The sequence below is a fragment of the Bactrocera dorsalis genome, chromosome 4 (assembly GCF_023373825.1).
Source record: "Bactrocera dorsalis isolate Fly_Bdor chromosome 4, ASM2337382v1, whole genome shotgun sequence".
Taxonomy (NCBI): Eukaryota; Metazoa; Arthropoda; class Insecta; order Diptera; family Tephritidae; genus Bactrocera; species Bactrocera dorsalis.
This window is the reverse complement of record NC_064306.1, coordinates 29,647,920-29,667,250: the sequence shown is the minus strand read 5'-3', so window position 1 is coordinate 29,667,250 and position 19,331 is coordinate 29,647,920. Positions and strand designations below refer to the sequence as shown.

The window sequence follows — 19,331 nt, the reverse complement described above, 5'->3', positions numbered from 1 at the left end:
ATAAATGAAAATCTGACTTCTCACAGAACACCGCCACCGGAAAACCAAGTGTTTCTTTTATCAGAAAAATATATTTTGCTCAAATTTAGATTCAAATCATACCACATCAGTAGGTTCCAACACAAGCAACATAAAAATATACTTCGTAATCTCACCGAGCTAGATGTAACTACTTATATTACAGAGCACAACTAAGAACTTGCTACAGGGACTCTTTTGCAATTTGCACCTTGGTGTTTGCAATATGCATATTTATGTACGCTTTCCAGTCCAGACCATATGCTGCAACATGTAAGTTGAAACAATTACACCAAATACAGTTACCTGTTCTTTTGTCTCTCTATCTACCCTCTTCCTTTGCTTGCATGCGACCAAAAGACGAATGTGTGCCACAGTTATTCACTCACATGATTATTACCATGTTGCACAATGTTTTAAGTGACTTTATGAGCACGTCTTCCACCAACACCCTTTGCAGCACACACACACTCGAGCAGCATGATGAATGCGGTTAAGGTGAAAGTGTTGCTACGTAAATTTACAGTGCAGTGAAATTTGTCAAAATGAATTATTTCCATTCTTTCGCTGTAAGCTAACGCAATTTCCTTTGCTGGCGGTAATCAGTCGTAGGTGTGAATTATGAATTGTTATGTGTGGATTGATGAAATTTAATGAACGCAAATTTTATGCACTTTAGCATGTGACAAAACCGACAACTAGTTGCTATGAAAATTGTGAATTGTGAGAGTTTAGTGCTCGCGCTTTCCTCTCATTTGTCTTGATGATACCTTCATATGGCAAATTTATGCCATCTAAGTACGGCTAAATGATTTGTTGATATGTCAGTTATCATTATTATAGTTTAGGGCAAGAATTGCAAGCAATTTATGTTTACCATTTCACGTGTATACCTTTTTAACTATATGCTCACTATACTCCAGTGTAACCCGCTTCCATCCGTCATGTTTCTGAAAAACTTACGCCTGAACACCGTTTATAAATTGTTCAACGTTATTGTGCCGGATTATGAATTATATTTTATTTTATCGATATTAAAATCTTGGTGGTATTAAAATCCACCTAGTTAGCGCAAATGAGATATATGTGATATAAACTGAACCAAAGAAGCTACATTATATATATCATATTGTGTATATGAGGAAAAAATCAGCCAAAGGAACGTAATTTTTTCATCAGTGAAAGATTTACGCCTAAACAACGTTCACAAATCGTTTAGCATTCATTATTGGATAATATTCCACCAAATAGACTACGTCCAGCACGCAGTGAAGAAAATGTAGCAGCCGTAGCTGAGAGTGTATAGGAAGACCGTGGAGAGTCTATTCGGCGCCGTTCGTAGCAACTCAGATTGACGTATGGAACGCCCTAGGGCATTTTACGTCGAGATCTTAAATTGAAAGGGTACAACATACCACTTCCCAAGCGACATTGCTTTGCTCTATGGGCTCCTAAAAATACCAAAGAAGATCCCACATTTCGACGTAAATTTTTTTCAGCGATGAAGCCCATTTCTGGCTCAATATGTACATATGTAAACACTGAAACTGAAGAGATTCAAGAGCTGCCATTTCGTTTAGAAAATAGAACGGTTTGGTGTGGTTTATTGGCTGGTGGAATAATCGATCCATATTTCTTCAAAATTATGCCGTTGAGAACGGCGACCCTTATCGCGTCATGATAACCGACTAATTCATAACTAAAATTGAAGTTATCTCAGCATTTGGTTTCAACAAGACAGCGCCATCTCCCACATATCGCATTAATCAATGTATTTATGGAGATAACACTTTGGTGAGCAGATAAATTCCCGGTGTATTGGCTACCCAGATCGTGTGATATTATACCGCTAGACTTTTTCCTGTGAGGTTATGTAGATTCTAAAGTCCATGCGGATAATCCCGCTTCGAAGCAGGCCTTTGAGCAAAACATCACGCGTGTTATTAGCAAGTTACTAGTCGAAATGCTCGAGTAAGTTATCGAAAATTGGACTCAACGGATGTACCATCTGAGACGTAGCCGCGACAAATATAGGAAAGATATAATCTTAAAAAAATGCCAAAGAGTGATCTTTGGAATGATAATAAACATTCCCCATTGGGTTTGAAGTTACTGTGTTTTTTTATAAAAAAAAAAGTTGGAAACTTCGAATTCTTCCTGATCCTTCTTTGCCTAATTTTATATACTTTTCGCATTAAACCATAACTTAAACAATATTATATGTTTATTTAGTTTTGCTAAGATATCTTACATATTAACTGATATATGAACCAATGCCAACCCGCTTGAGTACCAACGAACTTGTGTACTCAGATTAAATAAAATATCAACATTTATACTAAAGTTATTTTTATCGAAAAGATGTCGGTTCAGAGTTTTGGCATATTATTTTTAAAGGTATAACTATAGGTAAACTTCGAACTATGAAAAAATCGATTTTATTTTAAATTTCTTTCTTGTTGTGCCTTTTAATAAATACCATTTCATAGATTTAAGTTAATTAATAATAAGAATGAAAGTTTTGTTTGTATTGCTATAATTAATAATATTTTTTTTTTCTTAAAATTTCAGTTTCCACTTACGATATCACCTACCGAGGCTTTTTATCGGTAAGTCCTTTTTGAAAATAATAATTTTTCTATACGTATTAGTTCACGTGTAATAAAGAGTTTTAAATTCGAAGCCGCCATTATGAAATATTTAATCAAATGCCGTTTTCATATCAGAATCCATTAGTTGATTTAAAAATAAAATATTTTTGCACAAATGGTCGCTTTTCTAATTTATACAAATAAATTGCCCAAATAAAATACATTTGTCCTTCGTTTGAACACATGTTTCGCAGCCATAATGCTGAAACTTCAAGTACTCTTCAACAAAAATAGTCAAGCGTCAATATTTTGCAATTAAATATGAATCAATCATAAAGTGCGCCAACTAAATTGAGGTCAATACGAGTACGCATATGGCAGGCCGAAATGAGGAGTCAAGTATAATTGATGGTTTTAAATCAATAACTCTAATGCCATAAATGAAAGTTTTTGTTATTTTTTGTTCCAGTTTTTCATAGTTTGTAGTTACATTAATATTTGTTGGTGTGCGTAGTTACTATGTGAAAAATGACATTCTTTGATCTAAATTCACTATTGTCTACCTTAGTACCTAAAGTAAACATTCTTAAAATTCAGACTCTTCGAAATGTATTAAAGCTATGTAATGAACAATATCGAACCAATTTGTGAAATAATTTTGTAGATTTTTTGTTGTATATTTTTTATTTGAGAGAAATCAACTTATAAATAAGGTTTGTAGGAATCTTGTGAGTCATGGATAATTAGATAGGGAGGATATGCACCGGGACTATAGCTCTACTGTGCTCTCTAATTATTTCATATTGTTTCGTTCAACCCTAGAGCCGTTAGAAAATCTAGGGCCCTTAACGAATAGATGAGTTTAATATGACTTTGCATCCTAAATGCGATAGCCTTGTGCTATTCGCAGCATCGCTTTCCAATAATATGAAGGGTGATCCATTTCAAAACCTTTTTAAAGAAAAACCACAGAAACCAGCCCAAAACTTGAAATTATCTGCTCATCGAAGTCTTTTCTCAATAAATTCATTGATTGATGCCATATGTGGCAGGTAGGCCGATTATGTTGTCAGAGCTCATTCCTATTCTCTTCATATGTTTGCGTAGTCTACATTGTCCTGTAAGAAATCCAGTTAGCATTCCTAAGTTATTTTTGCTTCTGGTGTTATAGCCATCGGTTAGTTGCTTGTCTAAGTCCGTTTCTACATATAAAGCTAAGTTTAAATTATTTTTTTCTGTCTACTGTTTTGAATTTTCGCTCAAATCTAGTATTGCTAGTATTAACATCCAAAATTGGGCCGGAGCAGAGTCATTGCTCAGACATCGGCAATTATCGATAATAAATAATTCGTCCCGTTTACTAAACGCCCATGACAGCATTAATAATTATATACACATCTACAAACCAATTCCAGCGTTTAGTCAACAAATAACGGCATAAAAACTCACAAATATATCGGAGTTGAAGGCAAAGTGCATTGAAGCGTGAAATTTGTGAGGAAATAAGAGCGGTAAAAAGTGTCGAACTGACAGCGTGAAGATGATGATGCTGATATGTGTAAATGGGAAAAATATTCGGCGAAATCCCGCCAAATTGAGAGCAGGAAGAAAGCGAGAAAATTTCAAAAACATTCTTTTTTCGATTATGGCTTTTTACCTTCGACGTACCAAAAGTTTCCGTGCACTCGCACTGGTATTTTTTTGTTGTTGTTGTCTGGATTAAGAAGCCTTTTGCTTGCTTCAGCCTGAATACGGATATACGTACATATGTATGTATGCATTTATGGATTTACTGGCGTGCATGGCAGCTAGCTAGCATAAGCTTTCATGTCAGCCGTGCAATTTTCACTGCCGAAAGCCGATTTTCAAACGATTTTGCAACTAAAATTGACATCGTGAATGGCATCAAAATTGCCAAAACTTGCTGCTGACAAATTGTCCATTTTCGCATTTTTTTATTAACGCCACTTTTTTCTCTTCTCTTCGTTGAAAGCTTTTCAGCTTTTCTGCTCTTCTATTCGCCGAAATCAATTCAAAAACCGAAAAGCGGAGTGAAGAGCACCTGGCGGGCAATCAATAGATGTTTGAGAAATTCTAAAATGTTTTTTTTTTTTAATATTAGCGACATCATTAGACGCTACTACGATTATGACCGGTTGATGAGATACTTGTACACGAGTATGTCTGCTATTATTGAGTTGTCAAGTGACTGCTAATACGTTTTCTTACTTCAATAACATTTAAAATATATTTTATATTAATATTCTGACACTGCAATACATCAAGAATGCTAGTTGTTCGTTAAGCCGATTTTCGCTGTCAAAAATTATTGAATATACAATATATGAGTATATGTGTATGTAACAGCGCCGGTGGGAATCCCCGGTAATCACTCTTCATCGATCTATGCATTGGAAATTCGCTTTGAGGAAAAAAAATACCAAATTTTATCTTTGTAACTCGTTTCCGTTCGTTGCTTCTCGTTTTCACCGCTAAGCTGTTTGTTTATTTAGTCGCTTTGTTCTCGTAGATGTGTGTATATAGCGCACAATTGTGTCTCACTGCTGCGAAAGATGTCTAATCATTTATTTGTGTAAACAAAATAACGAAAAATTCACACTTAATGCCGAATATATCTACATATTAATAAGCGTTTTAGCAAAGGTACCGGTCTATAGCAAATATTGCGGGGAAAACTGGTATTTTTGTGACTACAAGTACGTCATCTGTGCTACGCAAAGCAATAGTCAGATTACACTGAGAGAAATTGTGGAAATAATAAATAAATTTTGAAAATATATATCTTCCTTATAATTTATTTTTTCAGTAATCTATTTCTTAGTTTTGTTGAAAACTTAAACTAAAATTATTTGCAGATTAGTGAAATGTATGTACTTCCTAGAGAGACATATACTAATTTTGGAAGGGAATGTCGAAAAAAAGTAAAACTCTCATCGAAATATTAACTATAGAAAAATAGTATATACTTTAAACAAAATTAGTTTTATTAAAAAAATCAATCTGTTTCAAATAATTTTTGTTTTTCATTGCAAACACTTCAACTAAATACCTTTTGAAGTTTTATCCGCAGCATTTTAAAAGCAGCAAATATGATGAGCCAAGTAATGCGAAGAACTTCTTACTTGATATTTTGAGCAAGGATGCCTCCCTACTCCACTCCCAAGATATTCACTTCTGCCAACGGATAATGTTCCATAACTGAAGCTTCTTGACGGAATCGGTTCTTAAACACTCCAAAGTCGTCTAACTGGTTTGCCTTTGGTTCTTGGTCTTTTATAAAAACTCACACTATGACGTGTTTATGTTTCTTTGTTACTTGTTCCCCTCTATTACCATCTTAACAGTAGTCTTGGATTTAAGTCAGCTTTTAATATTTATGCTGGTTCCGATTTGGACGAAATCCTCTATTACTTTAAAATTATGCCTATTTTTTAAGAAAATAAGTATATTTTTGTTCACTCTCCTTGTCAGAGGAAAAAGTCTGGTACTCGAATTCTTTATACATATAATAACCTCTATCACAGCGGGTCACTTTGGGTGAATATATTTTATACAAAACTACACAAAAGTCTTTTCAAATTCAAACTGCGTTGTGCAGTGTCATTTTATAAAGTCATTATGAGAAGTCTATAGATACAAGAAGTGAAGACTATATTACATTTTGTAGGCGAATGAAAAGCTTTGCATATCAAAATTATTGCAACTATTTTGGAAGTGTATCTCAAAGACCTGTCTAAAATTTCATAAAGATCGGTTAAATAGTTCTTGAGAAATCTTGCCAACCGACTTCAAACACACAGTTTCAAGAAAAACATGTTTAAAGACGGCGCACTTTGCTTAGCTAGCCGCGGGCGCACATGTTCAAGGCTGTATCTCCGAAACTATTACTTGAATCAACTTCATAATTTTCGCCAATATTCTAGATATGGTTTACAATTTAATAAGATAAAAAATATATATTTTGTTAAGATTGTAAGCCCATGTAACCCCTTAAATCCAATTCACTGTTCTTTGTAAAATTAAGACACTGTGTTTAGATAAGTTTAGTTTTCGAAGATGACTAAACGTATGTCTTTCAGTTTATTTAGTCACTATCGCAAACAGACTTGCCTTCGAACATATGAATATACATACATATGTATGTATGTTAGAAGATATATTTCACTATTCTGCTATCGTATACCGATTTTTCTCAGTGCATAACTAGAGGAAGTTTAAAACATAGCGAGTTTCTATGCTGCAGCTGTCCATCTTAGCGGTAAAAACACAGTGAAGGTAGTTCACAGTGCAAAGTCAAGGCAAGTCATGGTCAAGAGAAGTCGAATGTGATTTTAGAGACATGTGTCTGAATGCACTGTGAGAAATCTTACTTGGAATTTTTTTTATTGTAATAGTTATTAAAAAATAATGAAATATATGTATATATGTATATGTACATAGTGTATGGTCATTCATTTAAAGTGGATATCAAAAATGCATATGGGATACTTTATAAAAGATATTTTATAAATATATACAGAAAATTTATTATATTTATTGGTATATTTGCACATGCTGGATATTTTTACCCTGGACAGCATATACTACTTAACTAAGTTTAACAAGAAATTTATAACACCCAGAAGGCAACATTGGAAACCGTTTAAAAAAATAGTTTTAATTGCGCATATATTTCTTTCTCCAAAAAGCTGCTCCTTTGTGGGAATCGTCGATAGCAGAGCTATACAACTGCCATGCAAACTGAATGATCAATTTATTTAATAAGATATCTTCATAAAATTTGGCACCACTTTTTATTCGAAGTAATGCTTCAATCTTCGAACAAATTGTTCAAGCTGGATCAATATAGTATATATGCACATATGTAGCTGTCAAACATGTTCTTGTATAGACACTTTTTTTATTTGTGAAAGGTATTATAGCTTCAGTGCAAGCGAAGTTAATGTTTTTTGTTGTTTTATTGATTTTTAAGTAACTTATTTTTACAAAAGTTTAATAATTATGAAATTTAATAAAAAAAAAAACATTTATTTTCTCAATTCACTTAAATGTTTATTGTCTTTATTGCCAACAAATTGCTTGATTAACAAGTTTAATCAGAATATTTCATTAGCGCAATACTGATAGAAATTTTTTTCTTCAAGGGATAGTCGTTTATGGCTTTGAAAAAAAAAATTAAATGCTGTAAGACGTATGTATGTCTACATCTAGGTATGTCTGTCAGCCAAAAGCAAGTTCATCTATCTCAATATGAAGAGTTGTCGAATCGATAAACAGCGTACTTAACACTCTAATAAGCGATAAACAAATCACTGTTAGATATGTATGTGTATGACAACATGTGTACATATTTATATTTATATTTATATTTTTATTTATACTTTTGTATATTTGTCAATACATTTAACTGCTGTCCAACGAACCGCGCAACTCATCATTTTTTCCAACTCAAAATCAATTCAGTTCCAGTCTAAGCCATTTGACCGGTTTTTTCGGCTGTGTGATTTTTTTCTATTGCCCCTTCCGTACCTGCTTTGCGGCGCTGCTGTGCGCGCTTCAAATTATACTTGCACGCAACTACGGCTCGACATTCAGAATCCGAGCATCAGCCGTGGTAAGCGCAACTCCGGCTGGCAGCTATAAAATCAAAAATAGCAACGTGTCAACTGAAAGTTTCAAAAATTCAAAACTCGAAAATTATTCGCAAACAAGTAAAAAAAGAGTGGACCGCAACAAATTTTGTACCTGACCAAATATACCGTAAATTGTCAAATATTCACTGAAAGTGTGTTCAACGCGCAGCTCCAAGCAGCAATCGGATTACATTCATTACAAGTGTAGAACATCGTCACACGCGCAGTGCCCGCCAGGATGTCCGCCGTTCGGCAATTCACTTTGGGCTGTGGATTAGTTGTGCTGTTGCTGGCTGTTTGTCAAACGAAGGGTAAATATTTTTGTGCAAATCACAGCTGTTTCACTCGCATGTGTTTGTGGCCGTTAAATTGTTGTTGTGTTATTGCTGCACACAGTTGTAAAAATGTTGTTGGGAGCTGGGTGAAAGTGTTGCACAATTTACTGCGCTCGTGTTGCGGTGTTGTCAGTGCAGCCGCGCGCAGGACATTGGGTTAGCCGGTGGCTCAAATTGTGGCAACGCTGTTGGTCACCAAATTTCATTTGACGCTTGGAATTTGCATACTTTTTGGTTGTCATAGTTTTACCGTTGAGTTATCAGCGTGTATTTCGTGAAAATTGCCTCACTCCCATAAATCCGCACATAAATGTTTTTGCTTTAAATATTGCACGTAGTTATGTATATACAGCGGCTTATGGTTAAAAATGGCTTCGAAATAGTGGAAATATAAAGAATATGTTCGTTGACACGCGAAACAGTTAGTTCAAGTGTGACTTTTATAGAAATATGTTTTTTACAAAGGCGACCTTTAATACCGTAATAGGATTGCGGTTTGTTGCGGAACTTTTGTGCCAAAGCTCTTTTATTGCCTATCGGTTGACATAATTGGGGGCTTGTGTCGCTTAAATTTGTTTGGAAATATTTCTATTTGAGATTCAGAAATTTTGAATTCTCACAACCGGTGTCATTTTAATTTATTTTCGCGAAGTTTTATACTGTTATAGAGTTCTCAGTGTTCCGGTATAGTTGTCTGCCGAATTGACTTTATTTACTTCTACGATTCGGAATCCTAGATTTACTGAAAATCTAAATCGCATCCTATCTTAAAATGTTACATGGGTTTCCCAGACTAAAAACAGTCTTTTCTAAATTTTTTTTCTTATATAAAAAATTAAATATTTTATTAAAATGTTTTATTGTTACAAACATACATATTAGCAAATAAATTCTGAATTTTTTGGAAAAAAATGATTTTAAACTCGGCCATTGCGACGCCATTTACGGTGACCCCTCGGAGAAAAGATGCGCCCGCGTTGGCGGAGTATCTCCTTACAGAGGCATCTAAAGTGAAAAAATACGCGTTTTATTCGAAACTTTAACCTAGAACTTGAACGAAGGGAAAAGCAACTGAAAATTTAATTTTTGGCAAATATTTTTACAAAAAAATTAAAATTTCTTTAAATTTTTTTCAAATAGTTTTTCTTATGTCCAAATGTTTAAAAATTGTATCTCAAAGATCTGTTTAAAATTTCATGAAGATCGGTTGAGTAGTTCTTGAGATATATTGCCAACCGACTGCAAAAACACAGTTTCGAGAAAAACGCGTATAAAGACGTCGTACTTAGTCTATATAGCCTCGAGCGAACAAGTTCTCAATGCCGAAACTATTATTTGGATCAACTAGAAAATTTAGGTCAATATTCTAGGGGTTTTGTAGAAGTTAATAAGACAATAAAAAGAATTCAGTTTTTTGCTGAAGATTTAAAACATCAACAAAAGTAACAACAACACAGTTTTCAGAATTGACAAAAAATACTTTGACTCAAAACTATTTTAATCTGAACTAACAATAAAGCAATATTTGCCAAAACTAAGTAAGCACCGCTGGAGTAAACGTTGAACAAGTCAACAAGCTTGCACTTTTAAACAAAATAAAACTCCACTGAGATCGCAATTGAAGAAGCTAGTTAAGAGGAGATAGGCAAAATCTAAGGTATTAAGAAATACTGGAGCATTACCTTGTCGTGTGATGTACCTAATGTTCAGACAATACGGAAAGAGTTTGGATTGCTAAAGGAGGTTTAGTTTTAGAAGTTGTTAAATGCGTGAATTTTGGCATCCCAGGAGTGCTCAAGTTCGACCGCTTGTGGTCAGAAAAATTTCATAGTATATTTTTAACCAATCAAGCAACTTTCAAGATACAATACGAGAGCCGTCTTAAGTTGGAATATATCTATCCTCATACTTCTCTTCTACATGAAAATTATATGTGAAAAATCTATCACTCTCAATCAGCAAAGTAGAAACTGAAACAGGAAAAACTTAGTTTTTTATTCTGGAGAAAAGGCTATTACAAGTTATTAAAAACATTTCTAGAGATCTCAAGAGACAAGAATATTAAAAATTATTACATCGGCATCAAAGTAATCTTAAGCCTACTAGTATCTTTAAGGAACTAGTTCGTTGAAACAGATAGTTGAGTTGTTGAGTAATATATGGAAACTATTTATATAAAATGCAAAACTTTCTAGGAACCTGCAAAATTGTGGCTTTGCACTGCGACCTATGGCCTATTGTGACCTTGCTTTTCGTTAGACTGGTCCAAATTTAGCTTGAAAATGTTGTAAATTTAGTTCTTACTATAAAGCAAAAAATCATAACTAGCTCCACTTATATTTACCATGAATTTTGTCTTTCTTAAGACAATTTGTTAACTTTTTGTATATTTACATTATCAATTCGATCCACGGGGGTTTGTGGGGCAAAAATGAAATTAGTATATAGTAGTATGTATTTTGTGTCATACCGCAAATCCAAATCCTAAAAAATCGAAATTTATTTAACGTAAATATCTTTTTTTTGTTAAACAAAACATTAGCAAAACCGTCCATAGAAAGTTATTAAAGCTTTCTTAAAATGTAAATATTGACATCAGCTCACAATATTTTTAGACTTTCTTTCAAAGATTAATCAAAATACGCACTTTCTACTTATTTAAGTTCGGTTTGATGGATGAACCAAAGTCTACTTATACAGTTTAATTTGCAAATTAGTTTGTGGCTTTGTCGAGCTCTTTCCAACACTTGTTTGACGATTGGTTTGGCTACCGACTAATATAATATATTCATTAATCGCTGACGTCCGAATATACAAAAAAAACCAAAAACCTCCAGTCAAACGTGCATGTGTATTCAATTTATGGCAAAATTTAGCCAAAATTTCTTTGCTAATTTACATAATTTAGAAAACAAGTAGCTAAGCTTAATCAGACAGGTTTGTTGCGCGTGTTTATAGCTATGCATGATACTGATATGCTGTTAGTATCGGCAAATACAAATATATAACTAGTAATAAAGTAATCAAGCAAAAGCCGAATAAATACAGAGAAAATACAAAAAATTGTATCGCATTACTAAAGGCGTATTCTAGTATAAAAGTTCAAATTTCGAGAGTTTTTTGAAAATTGGTAAAAAAGCAATTAATAATTCTAGCACCCAAAAAAGTACCCAGAAATTGTAAATAAAACGCAAAATATTTATTTATTTATCAATATTTATTAGTTTGCGAAATAATAAAAAATCAGACGGAGCCTAAATCTGGTGAATGCAGTGGTTGACCGATGGTATTCCTTGCGTTTTTGGCTTTAAATTCGATCACAATCGTGGCTCGATGCGACGGTGCATTAACATCGTGTAGAATCCATGAAGTGTTCTTCAACATTTCCAGCCATTTTCGACGGATGTTCTCTCGCAAACGCCTCAAAACGTCCAAATAGAACTCCTTATTGACCATCTGTCCCTCCCGAACAAATTCATAATGCACCAAACCACGAATATCGAAAAAAACAATGAGCATCATATTGATTTTTGAGCGACTTTGGCGAGTTTTTGATTTGGTTCGTTTTTTTCTCTCCATTCCGATAATTGTTGACTTGTTTGCATGTCAAACTCATAAACCCATATCTCATCGGTAATATCTCATAATGCACTCCTTGAATGTGAGATCGGAACTCGCACGATCAAGCATGACCAAAGGGACCTGTTTGTGGTAATCTTCTTGCCAAAAAAAATTTCGAGAGATTTCGAGCTCTCTTCAACACTTGTCTGATGATTTTCAAGCACCATATCCTTAACTTTTTAATACTTTCATCTGTTGAAGAGGTCAAAAGTCGTCCATAATAAGGCATGTCTTCAACGATCTCTCGACCGTTTTTGAAGGCTTTGTACCACTCGAAGGCTAGTGTTTTTGATAAAACTGAATCACCGTAAGCCTTTTCTAACATTCGCCACGATTCTGCACACGACATTTGGTTAGAAGTACCAAATTTGAGACAAGAACGTGGTCATTTCTCGAAATCGTCGATATCGAACTACTGCAGTAATAGATAGTATAGAAATTTTCTCGAAATTTAGCATGGGTTGTCCAATGCAACACTCTAATATCCGATGAATACTAGTAGTTATTGTGCCGCTAAAACGGCTGTAACTTTGAAAATAGTTCCAAAGTTTTTTAGAGGGATAATTTTGAATATCTAAGCGAACAAAATATAAAAAAAAAATAATTTCGATTTTTTGATAATTTCTAGGATCCTTTAAAAGGAAATATATAAACTATTTTTTATTGTATTTTAATAAAGTTGCAAACACAGCATGCACCTTAACTCAGCTCTGCACCAACAACAATTTATTTGTCGCCACTGAATTGTAAATATTTATTTTTTTTGTTCCTCACTCTGCACTAAATCACACAACACTAATTAACACCTTTGTTAAACACACTTTTTCCAGTCGCGAGTGCACAGTTCTTCTATCCCCAACAACAGTACTATCAGCAACCACGTCGTGTTAACCGCCAAGGTTCGGTGTCGCGCGCCAATAGCAATGCCTTTGAACGTGAGTTCGACTATGGGCCGATCGGTCTAACCGAGGGTGTGTCCAATTCGCGTGCTGTAACAAAACAAAATGGCGGTCTGCGCAATGGCGGAACCACAAGTGTCGCCAAGAGTAATGCCATTACGCGTGAACTGAACCTGGGTCCACTGGACGTTGGTGGCACACTTACACGCACACAGACACGCACAAATGGCGCTGTATCACGCAGCATTGCACAAGAATTCAATGTGGGCAATGTTGAATTTGGCGGCTCATTGTCACGTGATAATTTGGGCAAAGGTTTGGGTTTGAGACGCGATCCCAACGGAGGCACCGATCTAAATTTGGGACTGCTCAGCTTTAATTTAGATCCCTATCGTCAAAATCAACAAGCTTCGACGCAGGCGCAAGTGAATGCACAGGGAAAAGGTGCGCGTACCCGCGCTAACAGCAATTCGAACACACAAACGCAACAATTTGGCGGTTTGAAAGTGACCGACACAAGTTCACGCTCGAATGCCTTCGGTCGCGTTCGCAACGGACAGACTTCAGCTAATACTGGCGGTTTTGCCGGTGATGCTTTCACAAATGCCAATAGCTTTGGCAATGGTTTCTTCCGTCGCAGACGTGGCACTCGCTATGTGCGTCCCATTGTGGTGCGTACTAAACGCTATGCCAGACGTTCTCATCAACGTGAAGGTGGCTTCTTTTTCCCCAGTGAAAGCAATGCGCAGTCACAGGGTATGGCTGAAAATAAAGGCGACCGCTTCAATCAGCAAGCCGGCACCAACACGCACTCAAACAATCGTGTAACTGATGGCGGTTTGTACCAGGATAACGGTGCCTCCAGTATTGGCTCGAATCTGGCGAATGATGGTTCAAGCGGCCAAGTCAGTTCGGCTAATACAAATAACATGAATACACAAACTAGGGATGGCGGTTCGAGCACGAACGACGCACAGAGTCAGTCGCTGAATTTCGGTAAGAACCAACAGCAGGCGTCCTCGGCGAATGCTGGCACCACACACACGTACAACAAGGATGGTGAAGACATAAGTTCACATGGTACATCGCAATCGACAAACAACAATCCTTATGGCACATCCAGCAGTACGACCAACACCAAGACGGATGTTATGCGCAATGGTAACTCTGAAAGTGTCACAGCTGACTCGAGCGGTCAGTCCATCTTCCAAGGCATGAGTGGTCAAAATGCTGGCGCATCTACAAACTCCAATGTTAAGTCTGAGCGTGGACCTAATGGATTTGTGAGTAATTCCGCATCGAGCAGTGCAACGGCTACCAGTCAAGGTGGCGGTAATGCCGACGCATCGGCATCGGCTTCATCATCTTCGTCCGCTGGTGACGGCAACAATGGTGCGTTTACGGACGCAAATGCCAATGCTGGTGCGTACAATCCCTTTTCCGATGGTAACGGTTTCGGCAATAACGGTTTTGGTGGTAACAACTTCGGTGGTTTCGGCGGTAACGGCTTTGGCAATGGCAATGGCTTTGGTAACTTCGGTGGAGCACAAGCCAATAGTAATGCCTTTGGTGGTTGGGGTTGGGGTCGATGAAAGGGAGAAGGAGAGAAGTGAATGGAAAAGCATGTTAAATGTTGAGAATTTTATTTCATTTTTGCTGAAATTTTATTAAAATACGAATAAATTAATTTATAATATTTGTTTTGTGTTTTCGTTAGTGGTATTGAGTATTTATGGGGTTTTGTTCTTATTTTTTATTTTGTGTCACTGTGTGGGAAAAAACTCAAAAAAGTAAATACGCTGGAAGCACTCAAAAGCACTTGACGCAGTATATGGTCTTGGCTTTTAATAAAAATAAAAGGAACACATATATTCTGACATTGCACAGATTCCTATTTGATTCACGATTCAAACAATCAATTTGGTTTTGAGATAATTAGTTTCGTCAGTGATTTCTTTATATTGTATCTCATATATGTATGCCGAATATTGCAATTTGCAAATGTAGTCGACTCAAAGTCTTTGGGCGGATCTAAATTTTTGGTGATAAAAAAGTGGGACAGTCGATTTTCATAAGTTTCTCTTGAGGCGGGTTTTCGCCAGCAAAATCATTTGCCATAGACAGGAGCAGACGGTAGCCTCGCTATTCAGGCCATACAATACCAGTTTATTGTACAGATACAAATTGAGAACGCACAGCACTCCTGTTAATTAAACCTGACTGACTCAGTTGCGATATCCGTCTGGAATTTTTTAAATGGCATATGCTTCACATTTGGATTAACGATTTTGAGATGTCTCCGATACAGGGGCCGGGAATTGATAACTACTGTGCTTAGGCTCCAGTGAAACATTTTCTTATTTGAACGATGTTTCACTTTATAAGCATGTCGGCAAGATCAACTCCTCCCATGTGTTTATTATATTTTGAAACAATAGCCGGTCTTGGAACTTCAACAATTTTTTTTTCTTTCGCATTCCAACGCTTACAAGTCTCGATTGGTTCGTCTCCCACAAATGTGCACAATAACTGAACTGGGTTATTATCCAGCCAACGATCCGCAGCAATGCCTAGATTAGCCCCACATTTTATTTCATAGGATCCCCTGCCAAGAAATCTGACCAATTATCAAAATACAGTGTGTAATTTTTAAATTACTGCGGTACTGTGGATACTAAGTATAACACAGCAGCGTTATACTGCCTGAAAAATTATCTTCCTAAAATATGCAATTAATAACCAAAAGCTTTTATTTGAATTGGCTTATTTACCATGTTAATGTTTTTTCTGACTCTTTCCAAGTAACGTCGCTTGGTCTTTTTCTCCATTTCAATAGGGATACATCAACTTTTTCAATAATTAAGTCAGCCATATTTTCGGATTATTTAGAAATTTCTTGGTTGGCAGTACTTTTTAGTATATCGAATACTAATTCTTCACCATTGTCTAAAAGCTTTTTCTAATTTTTCTCCAGAAGCTCTTTGACGTTTTCATCACACTCTTATTCAGGAGATTTGTCACAGTCCTTTTCGAGCTTTACTCATATTAATACGAGTATTTGTATGACCTAAAGCGGTACATAGAAAGATATTTTCTAATTTTTTTACTTGTTTTTTTCTTTCACTATTTGTTCGTAAAACTGTGCAATTATTTTATTCAAATATATGTTAAGTATTTTAATTATTTTTTTATAATCTGCTTCAAAACGCTCAACTTTGCTTCGAGTAATGAGTCATAATATTTACAAGTGTGATTGAGTATGACCGTTATGTTACTGTTATTTTGTTGATCCCCGAATTCAAATTTGACTTTTTAAACAATGTTAAACCAGAGAACATTAAACATAGAAGTTGCTTAAATAACAGAATCTTCCATTTTTCCATATCTATTGTGAATACTCGTTTTGGAGAGAAACAGAGTATAGCTCAAATGCACAACTAGTAGTCTACGCACAGGCTCCGCCGCATTCACGCACTTGCTTGAACGCACATTAAATTTGTAACATGCTTTTAGGAGCTCACTTTTTCTGTACCTATTACAGACATGCCTCTCCGCTGGCCATTCAACGTGAATACAACCCAACAAATGCCATTGCAGCAGTGGCAAAGCCAACAACAATATCAGCAACAAAGTGGCCAACAACAACCAACGCAGCAAATGCTTTACACAGCACAGCAGCGGCAGCAAATACAGCAAATGAAAATACAACAACAACGGCTGGCTACTGAAGTCACGGACTTGCGAAAGCCAAGCAACTACAATACCAACAACATTAATGTTAACTACAATAATATACCACCCCCACCACAACAACAACAACCAGCTCAGTTGCCACCACAATTTAATACCAGGCAACCGAATAGCTACCCCTACTACTATAATAATTACAATTACAATAACAATAGAGTACCACAATGGCAAGGACAAATGCCGAGGCAGTTGCCAGCTAACTACTCGTATCCCCAGTATGGTGTTGCAGCTAAAAATTCGAGCACTGAACAGTTCGAGAAATTCGATCCGTCTCAACGAAATGCGCGCACATTTGGATTCATCAGCGACATTATCAATAGCTTCTCGTCGTCACCTTGCGTCAATCCTTGTACAATTGAAGCATACAGTCAAAATCGTTGTTGTATAGTTGTTGTTAACCCCGAACCCCCCGTTTGCTGTCAATATCCGATGCCGCGTCCACAACCTCCCATAATACCACCTATCCCCATGCCACCACCGCCACCGCCGCCGCCGCCGCCGATGTACCCAGTAAGGCCGCCGATCAGCTGTTGCAGCGCCTGCAGCTACGGTTACTTTGGCCCACCACCTTGTGGCTATTATGGTGGTAGTGGTGTGATAAGAAGAGGTGGTGGACTTTTCGGGAGCGGTGGACTTTTTGGTGGTGGTGGTTTTATTGGTAGTAATCCAGGCGGTTTGTATCTCGGTGGTAATGTTGGTAATCTAGGTGGAGGACAATTTTCCCTGTCTGTACCACAAACTTCAATATTTGGTTAAATTCAAAAATGTAATGTTTTATTAGTTTTTTTAAGTTATTATATTAAGTCCTTAACTAATAAAAAGTTATTATAAGTGTAAGGGTTATTCTCTGAAATTTGAAATTATTGAAATGTAAGCAGTGTGTCCGAAGGCTAACAATCAAAGGAAATACAAGTCGTAGGCTCATGAGCTCATAAGGCGTTAATAAGAAATTTTAAATTATAGAAGAATAATATTTTTATTGGCGGACGGCCATCATCTGATCAAATTGAGTTTACGGAACTGGAATGGATCCGGAATGATGTCAGCTGGTCAGTTTTTCATATGCTACCTACCACCGTAATGAATGATGTTACGATCACCCGGACCCAAGGGTTTACTGTTTTTACCACTACTTTAATGTTTTTGAATAATAAGTCAATAAGACATAGTGTTTTTTGCTCTCAGTACATTTATATTAAACTAGCTTTCTTGTTGTTAAGTGGAACAAATTTGTTTTACAATTTTGAAAATCAATAATGATAAATCAGTTCACGCATAGACTTTCATCAAAAATATTTTTTCGTATTATACCGGAATATGGTAGAGATAGTAAGACTTTACGGTCATTAAGAAGAAAGAAAAATCTCTTTTAAACATTTATTTATCGATTTAATTTATATAATCGGTTATTTTTTAATCTGTTGACAATAGCGTTTGAAGATTTATATAAAAATAGAATGCTGAAAAAAGAGAATTTAAAATCTAAAAAAAATCTGAGAAAACTTTTAAATTTATTGATCCCAAAATTTCTACACATATTAAGATATCTTTTAACTACATTTTAAGACTTAGTATTTGTTATAATATATAATAAACTATACTATTGATTTTTTGAAAATTCTAACTGTTTACAACTCCTTAAGCTTTCGAACTTGCAATTTGCTCCAATCTTCAATTATTTAGAACTTAGAAGTGAGCTTTTCGTGCTTTGGCGGCAGCGAATAATACGAGGGCTGCTATATATATCTCTGGCCTAATAATGAAAATAGGAATATTTTTCAACGAAAATGGTTTTATTGTTTTTCAAAATATTCTCCATCAAGATTTATACACTTTTGCATGCGCTCAAATCAATTTTCGAAGCACATGCTTTTTGAATGCTTCAACAGCATCTTCTGGCGACGAAAATCGTTGACCACGCATTATTTTCTTGATGTTTGAGAATAAAAAGAAGTCATTGGGTGCCAAGTCAGGGCTGTACGGCGGATGACCCATCAATTCGACGTTTTGGCCGGTCAAAAAGGCGCTGATTTGAGCGGATGTGTGAGAGCTCGCATTGTCATGGTGCACAATGATTCGTCTTCTCTTGTTCGTTTTTCGAATTTCTCCGAAGACTTCAGGCAAACAAATGGGGGTGTACCACTCAGAATTGACCGTCCTACGTTGCTCAAGCGGAACACTTGCCACATGACCCGTTTTGCCGAAGAAACAGGCCACCATTTGCCTCGAAGTGCTTCTTCCATGAACAACTTTCGTTGGATTTGGCTCGTCTTAGAAGACCCACACGGTCGATTGCTGCTTTGTTTCGTGCTCATACGCATAGATCCATGATTCGTCACCTGTGACGATCTTACAAACGTCTTTTGAAGCACCGCGATCATATTTTTTCAGCATTTCTTTACACCAATCCACACGAGCCTTTTTTTGAGCGATTGTCAAATTGTGCGGGATCCAACGAAAACA

General features: G+C 36.0%; 2 protein-coding genes across 2 annotated transcripts; both read left to right on the top strand.

The window, feature by feature from the left end:
* Positions 1–8,198: 8,198 nt before the first annotated feature.
* LOC105233914 (uncharacterized) lies at positions 8,199–14,814 on the top strand. The gene is made up of 2 exons (XM_011216089.4): positions 8,199–8,574; positions 13,050–14,814. Exons 1-2 carry the CDS (start codon positions 8,502–8,504, stop codon positions 14,708–14,710), a joined length of 1,734 nt encoding a protein of 577 aa, XP_011214391.2. The 5' UTR covers positions 8,199–8,501; the 3' UTR covers positions 14,711–14,814.
* Positions 14,815–16,541: 1,727 nt separating this feature from the next.
* Positions 16,542–17,747, top strand: LOC115065758 (mediator of RNA polymerase II transcription subunit 15-like). The gene has a single exon (XM_029548388.2). It carries the CDS (start codon positions 16,662–16,664, stop codon positions 17,622–17,624), a length of 963 nt encoding a protein of 320 aa, XP_029404248.2. The 5' UTR covers positions 16,542–16,661; the 3' UTR covers positions 17,625–17,747.
* Positions 17,748–19,331: the final 1,584 nt, after the last annotated feature.